Genomic DNA, 23,826 nt, shown 5'->3' with positions numbered 1-23,826 from the left:
GACAGAGCCTGCCAGAAAATCATAAGGAAGAAAAAATAGATTTACAGTACTGTATTTATTGAAAAAAATCCACGTGTAAGTGGACCTGTGTTGTTCAAGAGTCATCTGTACTTCAGTTTGGACATTTTTTTATTTTCCGTAATTTAAAACTCTCTAATTCTGGTTTCTCAAATTTCTATTGTATTGTGAAATTCCTGATGAATTCTTAATTTAGATATTGTCTTTTTAGTTTAGAATTTTCACTTCTGTATTCTAATTCCTATTCTAATTTTCTAGGAAAATTCCATATCATTCCATGCATTGTCTTCATCTTTTCTTTTATTTCCCAGAATCCACACATTCCTTACCACGACTGAAAGTCTTTGTCAGTGAGCTCCAGGGTCGGGTCACCTCCGGGCCTGCTGCTCTTGTCTGTACTTTCTCTTGGTTTTAGTCTGGGGAACTTGTCTTTTGGGATGCCTAGTACTTTTTTGATTGAATGATGGACATAGTGTGTAAGAAATTGTGGAGGCTCCAGATGATGTCACCTTCCCTGAGAGAAGTTCCTTCTTCTCTACTCTCGGCAGGTACCGTGGTGGCTGGTCATTGCAGTCGTGTCAGGGCTGGCTCACTCCACCTGTGAGCGCCTGTGTTTGCTTTTCCTCTGGGGTTCCCCAGCCCTGGCTTCTATCTCATGTACTACTAAGAACTCCATATTGCTTCTCAGAAGTTTTCAACGTGGATTTTCAGCCTCCTGTCAGGACTGAAGACTGTCACAGGCCCAGGACTCAGTAGATGGCCGACGGGGAGGCCGGCTGTGCTCTCACGGCTCCCAGCCTCTGCCAGCAGCCCTGCTGATTTCTTTGTGCCTCGGTGGGAGTGCTCCACAGGCACAAGGCTGTGGATACTCCGTCTCCTGTGGGTGCCAGGACCCTAAACACACCCAGCGTTTGAAAGAATCAGCTGCACATGGTCAGCTTGCCTCCCCAAGGGTTTTCCCTCTGGAGAATTAACTCCTTTAGTTTTCTTTGCTGCCTCCAACGGATGGTTTCTGCATTTTATGCAGTTTTTAAATTCTTGTAGGTAGGAGCCCCAGTCTGCCACAGTACGCTCTCCTACTTGGAAGCAGAATCTTTTTCCATTATGCTTTTAAGATTCATCCATATTATTGTGTATAGTTGCAATACATTGATCTCTGTCGAGGAATGAATATATATCAGGATCTACATATCGGTCGGCCATAACATTGCTAAGTTTATGCTTACCTTATCAGTGCGCTAGCCCCACCTGTTCCCAGCATTGTCGGGCTTATTGTAGCTAATCTGGTGAGACTGTGATAGGAGTATTTCATTTTGGTGTTAATTTGCATTTTCCTGATGACTAGGAAGGTTGAGATCTTTTCCTGGATTTTTTTTAATCATTTGGATTTTCTCTTTTGTTAAGTACTGTTGAATCTTTTACACATTAAAAACATTTTTTTAAGTTTATTTATTTTGAGAGAGAGAGTATGAGCAGGAGACAGGCAGAGAGAGAGAGAGAGACAATCCCCAGCAGGCTCCACACCGTCAGCACAAAGTCCTATGTGGGGTTCAAACTCACGAACCACGAGATCATGACCTGATCATGACCCGCACCAAAATCAAGAGTCAGATGGTTCACTGAATGAGCCACACAGGTGCCCCTGCACCTTTTTTATATCGGGTTATTTGTGGGAATTTTTTATGTGCTCTGGATACCAGTCCTTGTCAGTGACATGTACTACAAGTGTCTCCCACTTTGTGCTTTGGCCTTTACTCCCGAACGGGAGTCTAGTGAGCAGAAGGTCCTCCCAGCTTCACCTTTTGTTTGTGTTCTCAAGGACTCGCCCTCCGCCAGGATCATAAAGCTATTCTATGATCTTGTAAGAGCTCTGCTGTTTGTATATGGTGTAGGGATGGGTCTCGGGCCAGGTTTTCAGGACGCATAGCCAGCTGTCCATTCTCGTTCCCACAGGGCTGCCACTCTTCTCCAGCGCACCTGTGTCCTAGGTGGACTTGTCCACATGCAGGGGGTCTGTTGGGGTTCTTTGTTTTAGCCCACTGAGTTATATATATTTCCTTCGGCCAGGACCACACTTCCTTAATTACCATGGCTTTGTAAGAAGTCTTGACATGCATGGAGGAACCTTGCTTCCTTCTGTAGGACCATCTCGGCTGTTCTTGTCCCTGTATTTCAGTGCCAGCTTTGGGATCAGCTTGTCAAGTGCCACAGACATGTCTGTTGAGATTCTGATTATCATTGCTTTGAACAGTTTGTAAATTAACATCTTTGCATTAGTGAGTCTTCCATTGCATGGACATAACATAGCTTTCCGTTCATTCAGGTCTTCACTTTATCTCAGTAATGTTTTATAATTTTTTGTGGTGAGACTGCATATCTTTTGTAACACATTCTTAGGTATGTGGCATGTTTGTTTAATCATATTGTAATCATTAAAAATTTTTACTTACTATTTATTGCTGGTATACAGAAATGAGATAGTCCTTTGTACACTGTTGTGTCTGGCAGCCATGCTAATTTCAGATATAAAAGATTCATAATGTACACAGTCACATCATCTGCAAATAACAACAGTTTTGTTTCAAACTGTTTACTTTCTCTCTACGCCTACTCCTTACTGCATTGGCTAAGACTTTCAGTAAAAAGGCCTTTGTCCTTGACTTATTTCTACTTCTGCAGGGAAAGCTGTCAATATCTCACCATTAATTATGATATTTCCCATAGGATTTTTAAAGATAGGTTCTATTACTTTAAAGAAATTTCCTCTTATTCTGAATTTAAGAAGGATTTTAAAAATCATTTAAAATCCTGAACGATTGTTAAATTGTTTTACTTTTTTTCACCTTGGTTAATGTGACAAATTATGTTGATTTTCTGTTGACACTTTTTGCACTCTTGAGATAAACTGACCTGGTCATGATGCATTATTCTTTCTCTATATAGCTGGATTCAGTTTGGAAGCGTGTATGTATTACAGTTATCAACATCTTGAATTGACCTTTCTATATAGACAAAGGCAACAGTGCTTTGACTTGAATATTTTTTTTTCTCATTTGTTTCTCGGGTCCCACAGTTCGCTCACTTCACAGTGTTGCGTCCAGGTATAGGACTGTTTCCAATGAAGTTTGACTGCTTATTCAGAGGGCGTGGCTGCTCCAACTGCATGTGGTTGCTCCACAGGAATTTGAGGGGGGTAAATTGTGACTTTTGTGTTACCTCTTTGATACCTTATCGCAGGGCAGGGGTACATGTCAAGGCTGCTGTGGGTGTTGGGGATGGACTCAGGGGTTTTTTTTTGTCTTCCTAACCCCATTGTCACCCTGGCCTCAGTCTGCCTTCCCAGAGACCTTGACTCTTTGTTTCCTCTCCCATCTTCCTCGGAGACGCTGTCCTTTGTTGGGCATCCACCAGAGCTGGGCTCTGCACTGAGACTGCGTGCCAGAGGGGAGGGGTCCTGGGACCAGGGGCTGGGTCCTGGAGGGCCAGACACAGCACTCCAGCAGTCAGTGGCTCTGGACAGGTTACTGACATCTCCCAGACTGTCCCAAGTAAAACATAGAGATGGAGATAGGACCCACCTCATGAATTATAAAGGTTAAAAGAATTATATGCCACTCTGATAAGGGATGTGATTGAGATATACTTAATGACATGAAAATGCATTCAGAATGCAATGTTGACTGAAAAAAGCAGAGTGCAGTATTGTCCCATTTCTTGAAAATTGCATATAAGTATATATGCTTGTGTGTGTCTGTGTGTGTGTGTGCGCGCGCATGCGTACATCTGTAACTGAAAGAATGCTGACTTTGTTCTGCTAGCTTTTCTATGTTCTAAATTTTCTATAATAAAATCCTGTTCTATTTTTGTATTAAGAAAAATAAATCTATGAGTTCTGTTTAAAAGAGAAAACTACGATGTTCATTACAGCATTGTGCAAAAGAGTTACCAGTTGGAAACTAGCTAAATTTCCAACAATAGAGTGATGGTATGTTATGGGATATTATGGTTGCTACATTAAAATGTTAACTATTAGTCTCTTAAATTTTACATTGCTTAGTGTTTTTATTTTATTTTAGGCAAACTTTGGAGTCGGAGTTTAAAACTAGCTTATACTCTACTTAATAAACTGACTAGTAAGAATGAACCACTACTTAAACCTGGAGACAGAGTAAGTAAATAGAATATAACTTATTGGAGTGAGCAAAAACAGAAACTCTAATAGTATGTCTCATTGCAATCAGTATTCCATCAGTTGGTTAGACTTATAGCATTAACACAAGGGATTTAAAGTCAACAAAGAAAAAGTATTAAATATGGAAAAGGTTTATGACGATGTACATAAGTTGATGGTTCCTTTTATTCTTCCTCATTGCCCAACCGCTGACTCTTCAACTTCTTTCCTCTTTGACTTCATATAAATTGATTTTAATAAAACTATTAATAAATATTAGGTCCCCAAAACTTAAGTTTTATGAGAAAACGTTGACCTGACTTTGAAATTCAATGTGTTCCCTATTCATCTCTTCCTCTCTTCCCTCTTGCCAGGCAGCCCCTCTTAGCTCACTGCACAGGTGGTTACGAAGGAGGCTAGAGACACGTTGTCCCTTGTACTGACTACACTGCCCAGTGTTTTTGGCAGTAGACATGTGGGGCTATTTAAATTGACCAAAATTAAATAAAGTAAAAAATTTAGTTCCCCAGTCACATAAGCCACGTTTCGAGGGCTCATAAACCACACGTGGCTAATAGCTACCACATTTGATAGCTTGAAGATAGAACATTTGCATCATCATAGGAAGTTCTGTTGGTCAGCACCGCTCCAGGCAAACTGAACCAGACGCGAGGAGCGCAGGTATACCAGAGCACCCAGGATGGAGGACAGGACACCCAGCAGGGAGAAAACCTAGTCAGAGAGGCTGCCCGTGGTCACATCACCCAACAGTGAAACTGTACATTTCGGGCAGCTCTGTGAGTGACCACTCTTTAAATAGAACCAGTCCCCAAGGACATTTGAAGAAGGAAACCTGAATGAAAGAGAACAACCAAAGGGCAAAGAAGAGAAAAACAAGAAACGGGGATGGTGGCCAGGGCAGGGGGGAAAGAGGGAGGAAGAAGAAAAGAAACTTGGAAGAAAGCCAGAAACAAAAAAGAAATTAAAAATAGTTAGATTAGTATCCCTGGAGAACTCAGATGAACACATTGCTCCATAAATCAAGAAAAAGATGCTAGTAGGGAAGACTCAGAATTGGAAGGCGGGAAGGACAAACCGTGCAAACGTTAGACTTGGTCAAGAAGGCCCAGCATCTGGGCAGTAGGAGTTCCAGACAGGAAGGAGGACAGAGAGTAGAGAGTGTTACGTGGTTGTAGTAACGCTGGTCGACATCCTGGAGCTGGAGGGTTAGCTTCAAAGTGAAGGGTCTGCAGCAAAGCCTGGCAGAGCTTCTTACCGCTTATGGAGCAGGACAGGAACGAGCCTCTGAGCTCCCAGGGGACAGGAGGGAGCCGCGGCACAGGGCGGCCCGGGAGGACGGAGGCCCTAGGACGGGGGCTCGCTGCCGGGCATCTGGTAAGACTTAGGAGTTTACCTGGCGGTTGATTACTTAGAAAATACTTTCGACAGGTATTTCACATACCTGGTGGAGCAATTCAGAACGAATCGCCCAGTGGAAATGTGGAAAGCAAAGCACCTAAAGGTGGTGGTGGCAGTCACCATCAGCAGATGTGGACGAAGCTCTAAGTGTGTGACGAGTACGAGAACAATGCTTGTGCTTTAGGACGAGCATGTAAGAATTCCTGATTAATGGTGTGCTTTAAAATCAATCCAAGAATCACTAATTTATTTTTCTTGAAAAAGATTCCTGCAGGGACAGAGACTTCCAGATACTCTTCCTGACTTGTGAGAGTCCACGCAGTTAGGTTGGTTATGAAAGAGTAATAGGATCACAGTGAATGAGCTAATTATGAGGGGTGGTTAGCAAATTTCTCTTCCCACGAGGAATAGAATTTATAAAAGTCAACAAACACTACTCTTTATAACAAATTCTCTAAAAATGTTTTTATGCCAAACATCCAGTCTCAAAGCTATAGGTCATAGTTCTGGTACAACCACTGTTAACACCAACTTCTGAAGGAGAGCTTTGCCCTTTTCACCAAATCAACTTGCTGGAAACTCGATCTCCAGACCTCAAGCAGAGAGTATAGGTGTAGCTTGAGTTTTGTCTTATGAAGTGAAGAGTTATTAGCAGCCTTGCTTTGTGTCGCAAGGGCCCGTGTCAGCAGACCACTGTTCTGACTTACCGCTTAATGGTTTCAAGCACACTTATTACAAGATTTGGGGCTTATAAAAATCTTGTTCCATAAATAGCTTTTGAGTTTATCAGGTGTTCTAAGAAATGGGGGAAGAGAAAGAGGCAGGAACACAGAGGGCTGAGTGTTCATCACCCAGGAAATACAGTCAGTACTGAGACATTTTCAAAAACTAGAAAATACCAGTATAAGCATAATATTTAAAAATATGAGAGCAAATAGCAAGAGGAAGATGTAAGATTTTTTAAAAATGTTTATTTGTTTATTTTGGTGCGCCAGCCAGGGAGGGGCAGAGAGAGAATCCCAAGCAGTCTACATGCTGTCACGACCATGAGATCATGACCTGAGCCAAAATCAGAGTCAGACGTTTAACTGACTGAGCCACCCAGGCGCCCTTAGAATATTTTTTAAGTGGTTGCCTTGGGGAGTGAGGAAGGGTGGAGCATATGGGTATTGTTTTTATTGGTACTTTTGTCATCTTAAATTCTGTCTTTTTAAAATGTTTTGATAAAAATAAAAATATAAGATAAATAAAATAGAGCATATGATTTAAACAGTGGCACCCTGATGACCCAGTAGGCCCCCCAGGGGACTCTGCAGGAGGCAAGAGCTGTAGGGGTCTTAGCTGAGGTGTTCCGTGCCCTCCCCCCTTCCCTGTAGTACACCGAAGTCTTGAGTAAAGATCTGTTCAGCTAAAACTTTGCTGTTGGGACCCTCCAGAAGGTACTTTAGGTAAAATTTTATTCCGAGGCCACTCTCCTTGGCATCCGAGGCCAGGTTCACCTGGGCTGCTGGATGCGGGGGTTGGCGGGGGGGGGGAGGTGCCTCACTAGGGAGCTTCAGCTGCTGCCCAGATAGAGTGCACGGGGCCGGGTCTCCATCCCACAGCCAGACTGGTTGGTGCTGGGCTGCCTTCAGACAAACATTTTAAATTATTTTGTTGCATGTGGAATAAAGATCCCAGCCTAAAAACTGAAAAGTTACATGGTCAAGGGAATTTAAGGACCAAGAATTAACCCCAAAATTACATTTACTGTCTCAGATTCCATCTAGTCAGCAGAGATCCTGAGTGTTGAGAATGATCGCGTGTTTCACGAGTGGGCTTCATGGTTTTCCTTCATGCTGTCGTAGGTGGCCCTGGTGTTTCCCAACAGTGACCCCGTGATGTTCATGGTGGCGTTTTATGGCTGTCTCCTGGCAGAGCTGGTTCCTGTCCCCATAGAAGTGCCGCTAACAAGAAAGGTAGTTCATTCGGTCTGGGCCGCGGGGTGTTCTTCCAAAGGTGACATGTAGACTTGGCGCACCCTGTTTGCCCTCGCGGGAAAGGACGCGCGGTCTGGCAGGCAGGTGCTGCTTTGCCTGGGGGTGGGGGGGTAGGGGGGTGCAGGCAGGACTCTGGGAGACATTAGATGCAGTTTCATCTACAATTACTCCTTTTTATGTATCTTGTCGGTGAGAGGGACTTTTAGAAGCTGTAAGTGGAGCTATTATCTATGTGAAATTTTCAGTACAAACGGTGAGCATTTTTTCCTCTGATGAATAGGATTTATGATTTGATAAGGTTTTGTTAAACTTTCTCTCAAAACCGCATGCTTATTGATGATAATTTTCATTTCTTGGGAATAAATAAATCACACAGTAATGTATTGTAGCTCACTTCTAAGTGATAGTTCTGAGTATGCAAGATGGCAGTTTTCTCGCATTTCTGTCCACGTAATTTTTTTGTTGCCAACAAATGATTACTATGGGGGGCTTGCTGACGTTCTGGGGAGCTAGTACATTCTAAGTGTAAATGTCAGTAATCTGCTTACGGAAAACAAATAGCATTTTAGGAGTAGACAAAGCATGTGTTTTAGAAGATTAGAGTTCTCTACCATTTCAGTGTTCAGGTACTTAAAGTGAGCATTGTCAGCAACAAATACTCAAGAGTCCCAAAAGTAAAGTTTTAAATAAAACCAGTGTATCTCAAACGATAATATATGATGAGTAGATATTTAACTACAGAGATTCTTAGAAAGAAGCAAGAGATTTGTCAAACCTGCAAGAAGAAAATGACAAACCTTTACTGAGGGACACGTGTAGCAGAAGGACTTACAGGGAATGTGCATTTCTGTGGGAAATAAGTAAAAGTGTCTTAAGGTTGGGCCTCCCCAGGTTTATCTGTAAGTTTTAAATGTAATTCAAGTGGAAATTTCCATGGTGTTATTTTTGGAGTTTATTAAAATGCTCCAAAATGTCATTTGCAGGAAAACACTTTGAGAAACTAGCCCATTATCTAGAACTTTATATTTCGTTGCAAAACTATGTCTTTTAAATGTAAAAATGCTTATATTTTACTCATGAAAATATAGTGTCTACCTACATAGGATTGGGTTGTAGGACTTTGTGAGGTGAGGTGAAGTGCTCTGCTTTCTGCGTGTGGGCCTGAGCGAGGAGGCCCCATGAGCACCTCTCCGTGTTTTGTGCAGGACGCTGGCAGCCAGCAGGTCGGGTTTCTACTGGGCAGCTGTGGCGTCACCCTGGCCCTGACCACGGACGCTTGCCAGAAAGGCCTGCCCAAGGCACAGACTGGAGAGGTGGCAGCTTTCAAAGGTAGGCCCCCGAGGGCGAGGGAGTCCGCATGCAATGCCCAGGTGTCCTTTCATGGCGGCCAGACCTTATGTGGCCTGAGGAGTCTTTAGGAGTGAGGTCCTGGTCACAAGCCTGTGCATCTCGCCACCCACCCCCTGCCCCCAGTTCAGTGTCTAGGCCTGTGCTGGTCAGTGTGGTGGTCACAGGCCAGAGGCGTCCTCTGACTTAAATATGAATTAATGCAGAGTAAACAAGGCCCAGACTTCTGCTCCCTGGATGCTCAGTGGCCGGTGGTGGGCGGCTCAGCCCTGAGACCCACTGACCACGTGCCCGGGCCGGTGTCCTGTCCACACCCTCACAGGTTGGCCCCCACTTGCCTGGCTGGTGATCGACGGGAAGCATCTAACCAAGCCCCCGAAAGACTGGCATCCGCCAGCCCGGGAGGAGGGGGCCGGGACTGCCTACATAGAGGTAATGACCTCATCCAGCTCAGAGCCTGCGGGCCCCACAGGCCCAGCTCGTTTCCCGTGAGAGTGTGAGCAGTCACAGGCGCACACTTACCCTCTGTCTTACCTTCACCTCAGAGGCAGGAAGGGTCGGACGGGAGCTCACTCAGGTCTGGTTTCACTCCTGCTTGATCGTCCCTCCCCAGCTCCCCCGGGATGTTGGCAGTTGGGGGGAGCCTGCGTGCACCGCTGTGCTGGGACACTTGCCCCGCGGTATGCCCCAGTTTCCTCTGTGGGTGTCACCCCGAGAGTCATGGCATAAAGTGTGCTCCAGTGTGACAGATGGTTAGCGAAGGACAGACGACTGACAGCTTCTCCTTTTTAAATTCTGTCAGCTTCCTGTTCTGTCTGGTGTGTCCTCCAGAAGCATCACATAATGGATTTTTTTCTTGAAATCTTTCAGTATAAAACAAGCAAAGAAGGCAGCACAGTGGGGGTCACGGTGTCCCACGCATCCCTGCTGGCACAGTGCCGTGCTCTGACCCAGGCTTGTGGCTACTCAGAAGGTAAGGACATGCGCGCGGCTCTTCCAGCCTCTGCCCCAGGTGGGCCCGGGAGCTGGGGTGCTCGGTTCTCTCTCTGCTTGTGCTGGAGGCGTGGGTGTTAGGTCACCCTGGCAGCCCCACTCAGGGGTCTTTCCAAAAAATTCATGTGTGTATCGATTGTATGGAGCATGAAATTCGCACACTTGCTTATGCCTGGTGGGCTGGTTCAATCTGTGATGTAGCTGAGGGGTAGTGTATTTTGCACTTAAAAAAATGGAAAACCATCTTATTGGACCCCCGTTTGTATTACTGTTTTCTATGAGTGTGGTTTTGGCCTAAGCTGTCATATATGCAAATATAGAAATGGAATCTTTATGGTCGTAGATTTTCTGGTGGTAACATGTAGGTAGCCCTCCCCCACTTACTGTTAAATATTAGATATTTAACTTTAAGAACTGTTATTTTAAAAACTATAAAGATGTATACATGGTGGTTTCCTTACCATAACAATACTGGAATTGAATAAAACTAGAGAGTAAATTGAATGGTATGTTTAAATAACTAAAATATGGGTGTTTAAGGGGTAAAAAAAAATAATGAAATGAAAAGGGGTAGCTGAAGACTCCAGTGGATATTTGGAAAAAGATTTTAGATATATTCAAGGGCCTGAATAATGTTTTAAAAATTGGATCTGTTAAATCAAGTCACATAGTTTTCTTTTTGTCGAGATATACGTATCACTTCTCTTTTGGGCTCTCTAGCTAACAAAAGGGGCGTGTGCACAGAACATACTCAGAAAGCACTCACATTTCCTGGCACAGCAGACTCGTGTTCACCATTGGTGAGGTGCACCTGGGCATTGCTGTGGCTGTGATGGGGGTCCCATTCGCTCACAGCGCCTGTGCGGGGCTGGAGCCAGGTCCTGCCGAGCACAGGGCTGCGTGCAGCCCAGGTTGCCACCACTCCCGCATCTGCCACCTCCACTGGCGGAGAGCAGGGAGGAGGGGCAGCTTTCCGAGGGGGGGGCAACACGAGCAGTATGTGATGTTGCCCGAAGATGTAGGGTCACGGCCTCGGTGTGAGAAGTGGGGGAGTCCGGGTGTAAAGTGGGAAGTAAGCGTGTCCACGATGAGTCCTCACTCCACATCTCACTGCAGAGTGAGAGCCTCGAGCAGCCGCCTCGGGCACGCCGTTCCTGGTGTTTCTGGACCAGGGATCAGCATAGCTCGCTGTTTGAATCCAAAATCGTATGATACACTTTTGAGTTTTTCTAGTTTGAATAGATAACCAAAATGATTGCCGAATTAGTGCATGGTGTTTGGAAATGCTGTGTATGTTTCCTAAAAGTCTTCATGTCAATGATGTGTTCGTCTCAGGTTCTTTAAAAATGCACATGACTTATGAAGAGGGTCTCTTAGTGGTTTAACCATCTTTGTCCACTTTCAGCTGAGACATTAACAAATGTGCTGGATTTCAAAAGGGATGCTGGTCTGTGGCACGGAGTGTTAACAGTGAGTGTTGTACGCTAACTGGTCTCATTGTTACAATGAGGGGTTCTAGTGCTTCATATCAATAGATGACACCAAGCCCTATTTTTGGTGATGTAATTAGCCCTTATCTGAACTGAAGTATCATCATGAGAAGGGCGTTGATGTTATCTCTGCCTTCTCTGGTGTGGCGTGGCCCTCTGCGGTCTGCCCCTGGAGCTCCTCTGTTTCTCTCACAGAGCGTCATGAACAGGATGCATGTGGTCAGCATCCCCTATGCACTGATGAAGGTGAACCCGCTGTCCTGGATTCAGAAAGTGTGTGCGTATAAAGGTAACGGGAAACAGCACCATCAATGGATTCATCCTTCATTAAAGAGGTCACTTAGATTAAGAAAACAATAAAGCCGATACGCAGAGCTGCAGGTGCGGGCTGAGGAGCCCCCACAGCCCGAGTGCGCCCTGACCTGCATGCACAGCCTGAGCAGCCCTTCTGGAGGGCCTCGCTGTGACAGCTCTCTTCTGCAAGGACCACGGGCTTCTGATTTTATTCTCTTGAAATTTCCTTTACAGTCACATCAGTACTGCCAATTCTTAATAGTAGATAGAGATGGTTTTAATCTGAAGTTGGGGCTTTTCAAGCTACCAGTAGCAGAGCTGTTGATTCCAATGAAGCAGTGTAGACAGAGTGCCATGGGGCTGCCCAAGGCCCCCCCCCCCCCACGCCCTGCCCCCTGCCTCAGCTAGCCACAGTGCTTCCTGAGCACGTGCACAGCCCTCGGCTCCTCCTCTGATCCAACAGGGCCAGGGGGCACTTTCAGGAAGCCCTGAGGCTGGGCCTCAGGTCTCTTTTCTCCCACTAACTCTTCCTGGCTAACTGGGTTTACCTGTCTGCCCATGCTGATCGCAGCACTGACCGCCACATGCAGACGTTGGGTGCGTGCTCTGCTGGTGCATCTTTGCAGCAGCTTTGGGTGGTAGCTGTCTCTGTTTCTCCTGTTTTATGGAGGACAGCTGAAGTTGTGGGTGCATTTGGCAGGTGTGGCCCACTAGCGTGCGAGGCCAGGACTGAGGGCCGAGTCTGTCTGTTCACATCCTGGCATCCTCCCAGCACACAGCAGGGAGTCAGCAGCTCAGATAGGGACCCCAAAAGACAGAAGAGCAGACATGGGAAGAACAAGATAGAGCTTCCAAGAGAAAATTAAAGTTGGGAGACAGATCTGAGATTTCTGTGTCTGAATCAGACCTCGTAGCTAGCCAGTTTTTAAGCACAGCAGGTCAGGACAGTTGCACTGCCTATGGGACATGACTGCAGGAATCGTGTGGCCAGGAACACAAGTCAGTGTTGTGTGTCCACCTGCGTGCACCCGCATGTGTGTCTGTGAGGTGCGAGGGTGCCTCTTTCCCATGACACAGAGCACGTCTGTACCCCTCTTCTGCAGCCCGGGCCGCACTGGTGAAGTCCCGAGACATGCACTGGTCTCTCCTAGCTCAGCGGGGACAGAGGGACGTCAGCCTCAGCTCACTGCGCATGCTGATCGTGGCCGACGGTGCAAACCCCTGTGAGTAGCCCAGATGATCGAGCGCGTGGCCTCCCCTCCTGCAGGCCTCACTCTGGGGTTAAGAGGCTCGGTGACATTCCGTGCACATGAATGTCCTGTAACCTGCTGTGACATACACCCCTTGGGAAGTGGGGACTCACTGGTGTCTCTCATGGATGTTTATTAAGGCACTGAGTTTAAAAGCAGTTTCAACACCGTTGACAGAAGATACATTAAGAAATGACTGGAATGTACATACTGACTGGGAGCGTCCCAGCCTCCGCTCTTGGTCCCTGTGGCCCCACTGATCCGGCTCCACCTCCTGGTGGGATTTCCCCTGGGGCTCCACTCAGGGTCTGAGCATGGCTGCCCATCAGGGGCCATCCGAGGCCTGTCGCAGGGGAGGCTTGGTTGACCTTGGGTGGGGTTTCTATGCAGCACAAAGCCCTCGACCAGGTAGGTGGGCTTTCTTGTGGGTTTAAAAGCTGTGTGCTGCCGTTTTGGCATCGAAACCACCCTGGACCAGAGGCTGGCCTTTCATCTAGTCCCCTGTGAGGAGGGCTCTGACAGCCCCGTGCCCCTGGGTCCCCATCTGCTCAGGAGGGCACCCCGCCTTCTAGCTCCTCCACCCACACCTGGGCCCGGCACGGCCCCTCCTGCCTCCAAGACACGGAGAACTGCTCACTGCTCTGCTTCCCCAAACCACCTGAACAGCCCCGCAGAGCCTCCACTCTGCCCCGCCGCCGACAGCTTCGCACCCGCACCGTTCCACCCTCCCAGGTGCTAGGCTTCCACCAGGAAGCCCTTCACCAGGCCTGCTCCCCCACAGACCCCAGATCCTGCCACCCCGCATGCCCCCTGAACAAGCTGTGTTGTCTCGTGTGTCCCCTGCTGTCTGTCAGTGCCCAGCACGAGTGGGACACAGGCCCCTCCCTTTCCTGGGCCTTGCTGTGGCAGAGAGCTTGAGGTGTGTGGTACAGCCCTGGGGTCCCGATGGTTGCAGCCGTGAGCAGGCAGCACCCGCCTGCCTGGGAGCTGAGTTTCCATATCTGTGACGCCCCAGACTGTCCAGGGAGAGCAGGGGAGAAGCAGGGGCAGCCTGGGGACGTTGCATGGGCTGCTCTTGCGTGGGAGTGACAGGGACCCCATGGCCCCGAGGCACTTCCAGCAGCAGGCACTCACTCGCGTGCACCTAGGCCTCCTAAGGAGGAAGGGTCACCCCGTAAACACTTCTCTGGCCCCTCCCACTCAGCAGACCTGGGAGAAGGGTGAGGGCAGGGCTGGCTGTGAGTTAGAACTCAGAAACATGGCTGGGGTTAGGCAGAGGCTTTCTGTGAAGAATTTCTAACTCTTCTCTGCTGGTGATTTCAAAATGCACCGCGCCTTCCATGGAAACAGCCCACCCCTCCCCTTGTCTCCCTCTGTCTCACGCAGGGTCCATATCCTCCTGTGATGCGTTCCTCAATGTCTTCCAGTCTAGAGGGCTGCGGCCAGAGGTCATCTGTCCATGTGCCAGTTCTCCCGAGGCGCTGACGGTCGCCATCCGCAGGTAACGAGATTGCTTGCCCTGTCTCGTAAACACGAGTTCTCGCTCCCACAGCTGAATTACCTGTGGCACCAAATACGGCCAGTCTGTCTCTAAGCAGTAGGATTCATGAAGCATTCAATGCTCCACCCTGTGCCAGGGTCCCAGGCGCGTGTGCAGAGTGAGGGGCGGCCCCCGGGCACAGGCCCCTTGCCCTGCTGTGGCGGGACCTGTGTAGCGGCTCCCTGGGCTGTAATCACGGGCTTGTTTTCCCCGAGCGCTTCTCCTCCTCCTTGGCCTTGGTAAGCGTAGCAGCCCAGAGCTCTTCCCTGCCCTGAGGAGGGCCCGAAGTCCGCGGTGCTGCCAGCCACGGACGGGGCTCTGTGCCTGCGCGGCCCTCAGGCCTCCTGGAGAAGCACCCTGACCCGAGCTCAGCGCCGGCCCACTCACGAGGAAGCCCCCAGGGGGCGCCTGTGCTCCTCCGGCTCAGCCCAGAGGGCAGGCTCTCGTCCTTCCCGTGCCCCTCCCAGCTCCATGTTGCCCCCAGGCCACCTTTTCCTTCCCGGGCCGCCCACCTCTTGCCAGCCCCAGAGCTCTTGCCCACAGCAGCTCCGAGTGCCGCCCTGGCGTAGAGGGCGGTATGGTCAGTCGAGAATGTTAGATTGGTATATTCATAAAGAGTCTGTGCTTTCATGTGTGCACGACTTCAATAACCCTAAAATGGTAATATCTCAGCAAGAAAAATAACATCTTTATCCTTCACAAACCATAAGGAGTTTTTATTCCTTTGTTCTGTGGTGACTTCTCTTGCTCAACAGTGTGCTTTTCCTCTTTGGAGAAAACACTGACCTTTGTCACTCGGGCACCAGCTGCGGCTGCACACCCCACTCCCACACCTGCCGGCAACAGCCGCTGTGTTTCTCTTGCTTTCTGTGTCCAGAGTTTGGGAAGGGCTCCACCGTCCGGTCCTGGCTTGCGGTTAGATGGTCTCTGGACCGGCAGACGTGGCTTCCTGCGCAGCCTCCGGTCTCTGGAGTGGGCTGTTCTGGGCCTCCCGCAGGCACGGCCTTCTGCTCGCCTGGCTGCCCAGGGCTCCCGGCAAACGTCTCAGCACAAGCCAGGTGGCGGCTGAATCGCCGTTAGGACCTCTCCTGGGAAGTCACAGCGTGTCACTTGTGCTGTTGTCACAGGCCCACCAGATGAGGGAAGGGACGCAGACCCGCCTCTGTGTGGGAGGCATGTGTGGGTCCCCGCATGGGCAGCAGCACATGGGGTGGAGACGCTGCAGCACCTTCAGGGAGACTGTCTGCCACGGCCAGTCGTGTGGCCAGTTGTCCTCACAGCGCATGGCACCAAGTAGGGGCTTGGGTGCAGCGTCGTCCTGCAGGCCAGGTGGGCCTTGCGTCCCGTCCCCCACGGGCTCTGTCTCCTCGTCAGCTAGTCTGGTTTCGTTTTCTAGGCCACCCGACCTGGGAGGACCTCCCCCAAGGAAAGCTGTCCTGTCGATGAGTGGCCTCAGTTTTGGCGTGATCCGAGTTGACACTGAAGAGAAGTTGTCAGTTCTTACTGTTCAGGATGTGGGTCAGGTGCTGCCTGGAGGTAAGGGACACAGCTGGAGTGTGTCTTGTCCTGTAAGCAGTTGACATGATGAAACTCCTGGGTGCTCCAGGCCTTGAAGGGGTGCTCTGCAAGCGCACCAGTAAAGAGGTCATTAACAGTGTTTTTTCGTGTAAATTGGGGTTTTAATTTATAATCTATCTTTTCAGTTTCTGCCTACCTTTGTATTAAATTTAAGGTTGAGCGAAAATACACGGGTGTGTTTGTGGCCTCTGTACCTGACTTGTGGTTCTCCGGCGTCTGGGAAATGGAGCAGTCCCTGTAGGCCAGGTACAGGCTTCGTGCTTCACAGCACGCCAGTGTCTGTAGACAGCCTGATGATTGAGTTGTAGCAGCAAGGTGTATGTATTACATTAGGAGCTTGACTCTGAAGCTTCCAGAAAATTCCCCTGGGCTCCAGAAAGGCCTGTGTGAGCCCTCCTGCCTCTTGGGCCCCATGGGCCTGAATGGAGGGTGAGATAGCGGCCTGCCTGCGGTTCCCCTGCAGTGTCACAGAGGGAACTGATAACTGAGCCTGGCCCAGAAGGCCCTGGTGACAGTTGTGAGTGGGGGGTGCTCTGTTCATGCTGCCCTGGGGTTCCCCTCATTGTGGTGACCTCACAGCTGCTCTGCTCTCTTCTTACCATGAAGGCCCATCTGAGGGTCATGGGTAGCTGTCTTGACCACCCTCCCTAGGCATGTGTGTGCACTATGCTTCCCTAGGCATGTGTGTGTGCATAGTGCTCGCTACATGTGTATGTGTGTGCGAAGTGCTCCCTGTGAGCGTGTGTGTACAGTGTTCCGTAGGTACATGCATGTGTGTGTACAGTGCTCCCCTAGGAGTGTGTGTGTGCACAGTGTTTCCCTAGGGGGGTGTGTGTGTGTGTGTGTGTGTGCGCGCACACGCGCGCACAGTGCTCCTCTGCGTGTGTGTGTGCACAGTGCTCCCCTATATCCATGTGTGTGCAGGGCTCCCCAGTCAGCATGTGTTTGCAGGGACAGGTGCAGAGCTGATTGGCCGGTGAGGACTTATGGCACCTTGTTAAGCAGATACTCAACCTTGCACTGTGTTAGCCCCAAGGGGTTTGTGCTTACCTCCATGTGAAGTGGACTTACGCATGCCTTATTGTGAGAGAATCTGGCTGTGAGCCCTCGGCTCACGGTGACCTGCACACGAGCACCAGCCTCCACTTTACAGAACGTGGTCAGATTTGTGAATGAACAGAAGTAGCTGAGTGAGCACCCCTTCTCTGTGCTCCTGCTTACCGTCTTTGGAGAGGAGGCTGTACTTGAGTGGAAGGGACGGCAGCGTCCGGGCCACCACAGGCTGCTTAATTCATCACTGAGCAACCGAGTTTGTTTTAACGGACCACTGCGCCCTCTGGCATGCACATCGCTCGTCTGTTGGAAGCTGTCTGTGAGCCTGCTCTGTGGCAGGGCCAGCCGGCTGGGGCTTGCGGTGACCCGACAGGCAAGGTCCGCAAGGTCCCAATGCCCAGAACCGGCAGCAGGCAGGATCGTCTGGCGGGGAGCTGCTTACTGACAAGGGAACTACGGGGTCAGCCGGCCTGTCGCGTGGGTTCCGGAGGACCACACGAGGGGCGCGGAACCCTGTCAGCCCGGGCTTATGCGTGCAGGATGCGTTGTGCTCTGGTTACACACTACGTGTAAAACACAGATGCGCACCTGGGTAGAGTGGGGATTCTGCACATCCCAGGACTTGTCCTAAGAACACGCTGAGTATATGCTTTGTTTCCATAACTGCAAACGTAGCAGCAAGTAGATCTCTGTGAATGACTCATTTAAGTGTATTTTTTTGTTTATGATTTTGAGGGTTTTTTCTCTTTTTAGCTGATGCGTGTGTTGTGAAAGTAGAAGGTACCCCTTATCTCTGTAAAACTGACGAGGTTGGAGAAATATGTGTCAGTTCCAGCGCAACTGGCACCGCGTACTATGGACTGCTTGGAATCACAAAGAGCGTCTTTGAGGTTTGTACCTTGTTGTGACGTTTGCTGGAGTTGGGTTCCATAGGCACTGATGCGGCGCACCAGGCAAGGTGCACAGCTCTCCAGCCGTGATGGGGCCCTGGGCAGCTCCGAGAAGCAGCGCCTGTGTGCTGGAACTGTTGACTTGTTGGGCTGAGTCCAGCGAGTGCCCGCTCCTCTGGGCCAGGCACTGGGCACATGGATATAAGGGGTATCAGGAGGGACACAGGCCATGCTGGGTGTGGGAGCCCAAGGAGGGTCTTATCTGCTGGCAGGGACTCCTTCCCCCCAGGGAACCTGCCAGCAAGCAGTGTGTGTGCCAGGCTTCCTGCTTGCCCACTGGGTCTTACTGGCCAGCTGGTTGATTATCCATGGACCACAGCCTGACCATCCCCTCTCTGCTCTGTGCAGACTGTCCCAGTCACAGCAGGAGGAGCCCCCGCGTCTGACAGACCTTTCACCAGGACAGGGCTGCTGGGCTTCATCGGGCCTGTGAGTATGTTCTGCTGCTGGGACCTGGGCCTCCGCACCTAGTGGGTATCTAGGGGTCACAGAATACTCTCCATGTCTCACAGTGCACAGGACAGCAACCACGACAGAGGACTGTCAGCTCAGAATGTTCCCAGTGCCCGTAGGCCCGGTAGCAGTAGGAGTCCTATACAGCTTCACCTTTCCTATGCCGACTCCCCTCCAGATGTCCCCTGGTCCCCAGCCCAGCCCACCAGGCCTCAGGACCCTTCCACCCCATAGTCACCCCTGGGCCATGTGGACCCTGTCTATTCCTTGGTTTCCATGTGCTTTCGGCTGCTTGGAACAGTCATCAGCTGCCTGACCCCCAGGGCCTGCCTGCATGTCCTGAGTCCTGACCAGCATCCTTGCTTCCAGGATAACCTGGTTTTTGTCGTGGGCAAGCTGGATGGGCTAATGGTGGTTGGAGTTCGTAGACACAACGCGGACGACATCGTGGCCACTGCGCTGGCTGTGGAACCCATGAAGTTTGTCTACAGAGGCAGGTGATGCGCTGCGGGTCCCTGTGCTTTGGCTCTAGATCCCTTCTCTACTTAAAGTTTGAGAAGTCCATCTTCAGTAGAAGGAAAGCCCAGTGATGTGAATACACAGAACCTAAAACCTCCTGTCCATCAGAAAAACCTGATAAAGAAAAGGATGGTCTTTGCAGCCAGGAGCCCGTTCTGTCCTCACCTCCCACGGTGCTCATGTGGCCCTTTCTGAGGATGAGGCCCACGGAGCACTTGGGTCAGCATTCTAGAACCTAGACACTCAGACCGAAACAGTCAAGTACCAGTTTCTCTGAAATCACCACTGGCCCGAGTCTCTTCTGCTAAGGTTTAGTGACACACACATGGAGGCCCGACCTTGTGCCTGGGATAAGAATCAATTCAGCTTTTCTGAGTGTGTTAGGAAACCCCTTTAAAGATTCCCATTTCTGTTGAGCAAATAAATGGACCTCAGGCCTGGGCAACCGGGAGTGAGGAGAGGAAACCTGTCTGATTCTGTTTGCCTCCTGATCTCTCTGTCCCAGAGGAAGCAGCCCCTTCTCCTGGTTGGCCCACGCAACTGGCTGAAGCTTTTAATTTTTCTTCTCAAGGGGACACTCCTGTTACTCACACTAGGGTACCCCTGAGCCTGGCCAGACCCTGCCTTTAAATACTCCTTAACCCCTTACAGAATTCTGCCAAATAGTGGGCACTGCTGGCCCTTCTCATAGGTCAGGACGACGGGTGTGGGATGACTACCCAGGAGGAACCAGCAGGGCAGGCCCGTATGGGTGCCAGGACATCACAACCTGCCCTCACAGCAGAAACGGGACACTGTTAGTGTGGGGTGGCCCACGCTGTTTATGGGCTGGATTAGGGAGGCCACGGGAACCTGGTGGCACCTGGAGGTAAAGGCCATTCCTGGAGGTGAAGGCCGACCTGAGCAGGCCATGCCATCTCGAGTGATTAGTGGGGGCCTGGGCGATTGCATCTGCTGTTGGACAGGGTACCTGCGTGTCCCCACCACCACAACCACCTCGAAATAGAGCCACAGCCGATAGAGTGTGTGCTCTAGGAACAGCATCCCAGGAATGCTGGCATACGAAAGGGGTTCTTGTTCTTAAGCACAAGCACGCTCAGTAGAAGAAACAGTAGGATAGATACAGCTGGAGAAGGAAGTGATACGTTGGAAAGTCAGATTAAGGGACTTCTCTGGAAGTAAAGAAATAGAAAGTTGAAAAGAAAAATTAAGAGAGGTGGAGTGAGAGAATGGCTGGAGTCCAGAAAGCAAACCCCAGGGGAGAGAGCACATGCATGGAGGGGAGGCAGCTCACTGAGAAACAGGATTTTGAGTTATTGCTTAACTTTAAGGATGTTTAAGTTATTAAAAGGAATTTTTAAAAATTTATTTATTTATTTTGAGAGTGAGCAAGGCAGGAGGGGCAGAGAGAGAGAATCCCAAGCAGGCTCCACACAGTCCTTACAGAGCCTGATGCGGGACTTGAACCCAGAAACCATGAGATCATGACCCAAGCCGAAGCCAAGAGTTGGACACTTAACTGACTGAGCCCCCCAGGCACCCCATATAATTCATGATACTTCTAGACAACAATTTCTGCACACGGAAATGTATCACATGTGTTATAATTAAGGAAAATTGTCCATCAAGGTTTTGCTTTCCACCAAAGTCATTTTTGTTTTAATGACTTGGAACTTATTTCAGCCATACTGTATGGGATTAGGGACTGGTCACTTTTTAAATTCTCAACAAGCAGCCGGTTGCTAGATTGGCCTGTAAACACTAGCACTTCCACGTTGTCCAAGCGAGAACGAGTGTCTGAGTCCGGCTCAGTGTCCTTTGCTGGGTGGTCATTTTTGTCCTCGTCTTCCCCCAGGATTGCCGTGTTCTCTGTGACAGTGCTGCACGATGACCGGATCGTGCTTGTGGCTGAGCAGCGGCCTGACGCCTCCGAGGAGGACAGCTTCCAGTGGATGAGCCGCGTGCTGCAGGTGGGCCCAGGCAGCTCGCCGCTTTTGTAGCCTGTGTCTTTCGGAGTCCAGGTGTACGGCTGTCCCCTCCATTCCTTCGGCGCCTGCCCGCCTGCCCTGGTCTCTAGCTCGCTGTTTGGAGCACTTCTTGTACCCATGCTGAGCAGGCCCATGTGCAGATGCCCCCCACTTGGTCACAGGGTTGACCCACTAAGAATCGTGGCTTCCAGGACCCTCCACCCTGCACTGCCTGCATACAGTGAGCACTAAATAAACATGGGCTTTGTGAGGATGAGAGAACAGCATTTTGAAACTGTGTATGAGGGTTAGTGTGTCCTATAACAGCAGTTCCATACATCTCTCAATTAGGATGATTTAAAGAGAGACTCTTACTTGGATTCACAGCAGGCCATCACCCTGGGAGCTGGTGAGAAATGAGAGCTCGTGCTCCTCCACACCAGTGCTTTTCCCAGCATTTTATTATGAAAATGCCAAACATACAGCAAAGTTGAAAAAGTTGTACAGGAAATTCCTAATACTCAGTCTTTAGGTTCTGCAGCAATTGACATGTTGTTATGCTTGCTGGTCCCAGTCTGTCCCTTCTATCTGCTCACCAGGGCCACCTTCCCCGGCACTGCACCATGGCACTTATTTCTTAAATAACTGAACTGGAGTTCTGCGTATTTTCTTTGGGGTGAGGGGGTAAAATTTACATCCAGCAAATTGCACCAGCTTTAAAGGTGCCATTCATTGAGGGGTTTTCAGGTGACTTGATTGGACGGAACTTACCATGTAGAATGAGCCCATTTTTAAGTGGGCAGGTTGATGAGTTTTGGCAAAAGTATGCCCCCCAGTAACTACTACATGACGATAATTAAGATGCAGAGTATTTGCATCAGCTAGTGTCCTCTACCTCTGCCCCACTGCCTGGCCCAGAGAACAGGCTTTGTGTCCGTCCAGGTGAGCAGCATAGGACTCCCTCCTTCCTTCATAGGTGTTCTCTGTGAAGGAAATCACAGGGTGTTTGCTTTTCTGTCTGGCTTCTTTCCCTCGGCATGCTTTTGAGATTCCTCTTGTTGTGTGGATCAACTGTTCATCCCTTTCCATTGCTGTGTTGTATTTCTTTGCTTACCTATTCCCATCTTGATGGACATTTGGGTTGCTAATTTTTGACCATTATGAATAAAAACTGCTATGGGCAATAGTGTACAAATCTTCAGGTGAAATTCACTGCTGCCAGTTTTTTAGAGACGTTCTCTGCTGTCCTGCCCTCTCCAGGTCACGTGTGGAGTTGTTGAGTGGCATTGTTACATGGGGTTGCTGCATGGGGCTGTGTGGAGTTGGTGTATGGCGTTGTGTGGGGTTGTTGTCTGGCGTTGTGTGGCGTTGTGTGGAGTTGTGTGGAGTTGCATGAGGCTCCATGGCCACCTGAGAAAGGATGCTTGTATGAAAGAGGCACAGTCCACAGGGCACATAAGCCATGGATCTCGTTCCTCCCACACTGAAGATTGCAGACATGGGCAACTCCCAGCAGTCACTCATGTGCCTCAGGCCACACCGAGCACCGCAGCCTCAAAATAACAGTCTCCACACTACCTCTAAGCCGTGAGATCTCCAAGAGCAGCTTAACATGTGTTTGTAATTCTTTTTGCCCATAGGGCATATCTCACACGGGTGGGCTAATCAAATTATCATGTTTAAATAAGTAGATTCTCTCTGTGGGGCTTTGCCACCCACCTAATTCCAGTTTGGCTGAGTTCATTTGTTTTATGTTACTTTCAGTCATTGGGGAATGCTTTCTAAAATGTCAAGTTTTTTGTAAGTAAAATATATACATGGCTCCGAAGTCAGATCTGAACGCCAGGGATTTTCAGAGAAGTCCGCTTCTGCTCCTCACAGCTTCTCTAACTTTCCTTCTTTAACATAAGCAGTTCCAGATTTAAGTATATGCGTATGTATATGTGTGTTACATGATAGGAAATGTTCACACATCTTTCCGTGTTTTCTTATTGAACAGAATGTCTCAGAGGTCACTGCCTCTTTCACCTTTGGATTTGCATGTTCTCACCCATCTCACAAGCCTTCCGGCTTCTCGAGAGTGTTGAGTGGGTCAGCAGGTGCTCAAATGCAGCTGTATGTGTGCCAGGTCTCAGCCACAGCACCTCCTCACTTGTGTTACCTTCCCTTCCAGGCCATCGACAGCATCCACCAGGTGGGCGTGTACTGTCTGGCCCTGGTTCCTGCCAACACCTTGCCCAAGGCTCCGCTCGGAGGGATTCACATTTCTGAAACCAAGCAGAGGTTTCTGGAGGGGATGCTGCACCCATGTAATGTACTAATGTGCCCTCACACCTGTGTCACCAACCTCCCCAAGCCTCGCCAGAAACAACCAGGTTAGTTGTATATAACAATCCTCGTCTAGTCAGTCTTAATATTGGTGGCTGCCACACTCTTGGTAAATGGTAGAGCCCTCTTGGGCCCCACACCTCTGGGGCTGGGGTTAAGAGCCACAGTGAGTGGCACTTCAGGTCGGTCGCCACCTCCCACCTCCCTGGACCCAAGGCACAGATAAGAACACATTGTCACGTCGCCCGTGTAGTGTGATGGTTTTCACATGCCTGTTGGAACCCATCTGAGTGACCAATGACATCTTAGACTTGGAAGGCGAGGTGGTGAGTCTCTGGAAGTTGAAGTAGTGACGCCCAAGAGCAGGCCTTGAGCTCAGAGATAGAAGGACCCTCCACAGTACTGGGGGGCTGCCAGCCGTGCCAAGGCTGTGGGGGCCAAGGGACAGGTGCTGCACCCCGTGGCTGGTGAGGCCCA

General features: G+C 49.6%; 1 protein-coding gene across 1 annotated transcript in view; it reads left to right on the top strand.

Moving 5' to 3' along the window:
• Positions 1 to 23,826, top strand: part of DIP2A (disco interacting protein 2 homolog A) — a 108,427-nt gene that overhangs the window by 62,932 nt on the left and 21,669 nt on the right. Inside the window, exons 10-24 of the mRNA XM_077755354.1 lie at positions 4,095 to 4,186; positions 7,456 to 7,566; positions 8,793 to 8,916; positions 9,257 to 9,366; positions 9,805 to 9,907; positions 11,333 to 11,397; positions 11,613 to 11,706; positions 12,815 to 12,934; positions 14,348 to 14,462; positions 15,898 to 16,037; positions 17,886 to 18,022; positions 18,431 to 18,511; positions 18,905 to 19,032; positions 20,910 to 21,024; positions 23,195 to 23,396. Of these exons, the coding sequence (XP_077611480.1) occupies positions 4,095 to 4,186; positions 7,456 to 7,566; positions 8,793 to 8,916; positions 9,257 to 9,366; positions 9,805 to 9,907; positions 11,333 to 11,397; positions 11,613 to 11,706; positions 12,815 to 12,934; positions 14,348 to 14,462; positions 15,898 to 16,037; positions 17,886 to 18,022; positions 18,431 to 18,511; positions 18,905 to 19,032; positions 20,910 to 21,024; positions 23,195 to 23,396 (1,737 nt within the window). The remainder of the gene's footprint in view (positions 1 to 4,094; positions 4,187 to 7,455; positions 7,567 to 8,792; positions 8,917 to 9,256; positions 9,367 to 9,804; positions 9,908 to 11,332; positions 11,398 to 11,612; positions 11,707 to 12,814; positions 12,935 to 14,347; positions 14,463 to 15,897; positions 16,038 to 17,885; positions 18,023 to 18,430; positions 18,512 to 18,904; positions 19,033 to 20,909; positions 21,025 to 23,194; positions 23,397 to 23,826) is intronic.

The sequence above is a fragment of the Crocuta crocuta genome, unplaced genomic scaffold, assembly GCF_008692635.1.
Source record: "Crocuta crocuta isolate KB4526 unplaced genomic scaffold, BGI_CrCroc_1.0 scaffold675, whole genome shotgun sequence".
NCBI classification, from domain to species: Eukaryota; Metazoa; Chordata; class Mammalia; order Carnivora; family Hyaenidae; genus Crocuta; species Crocuta crocuta.
Note: the sequence above shows the minus strand (reverse complement) of the source record. Positions and strands in the feature narration are given on the sequence as shown.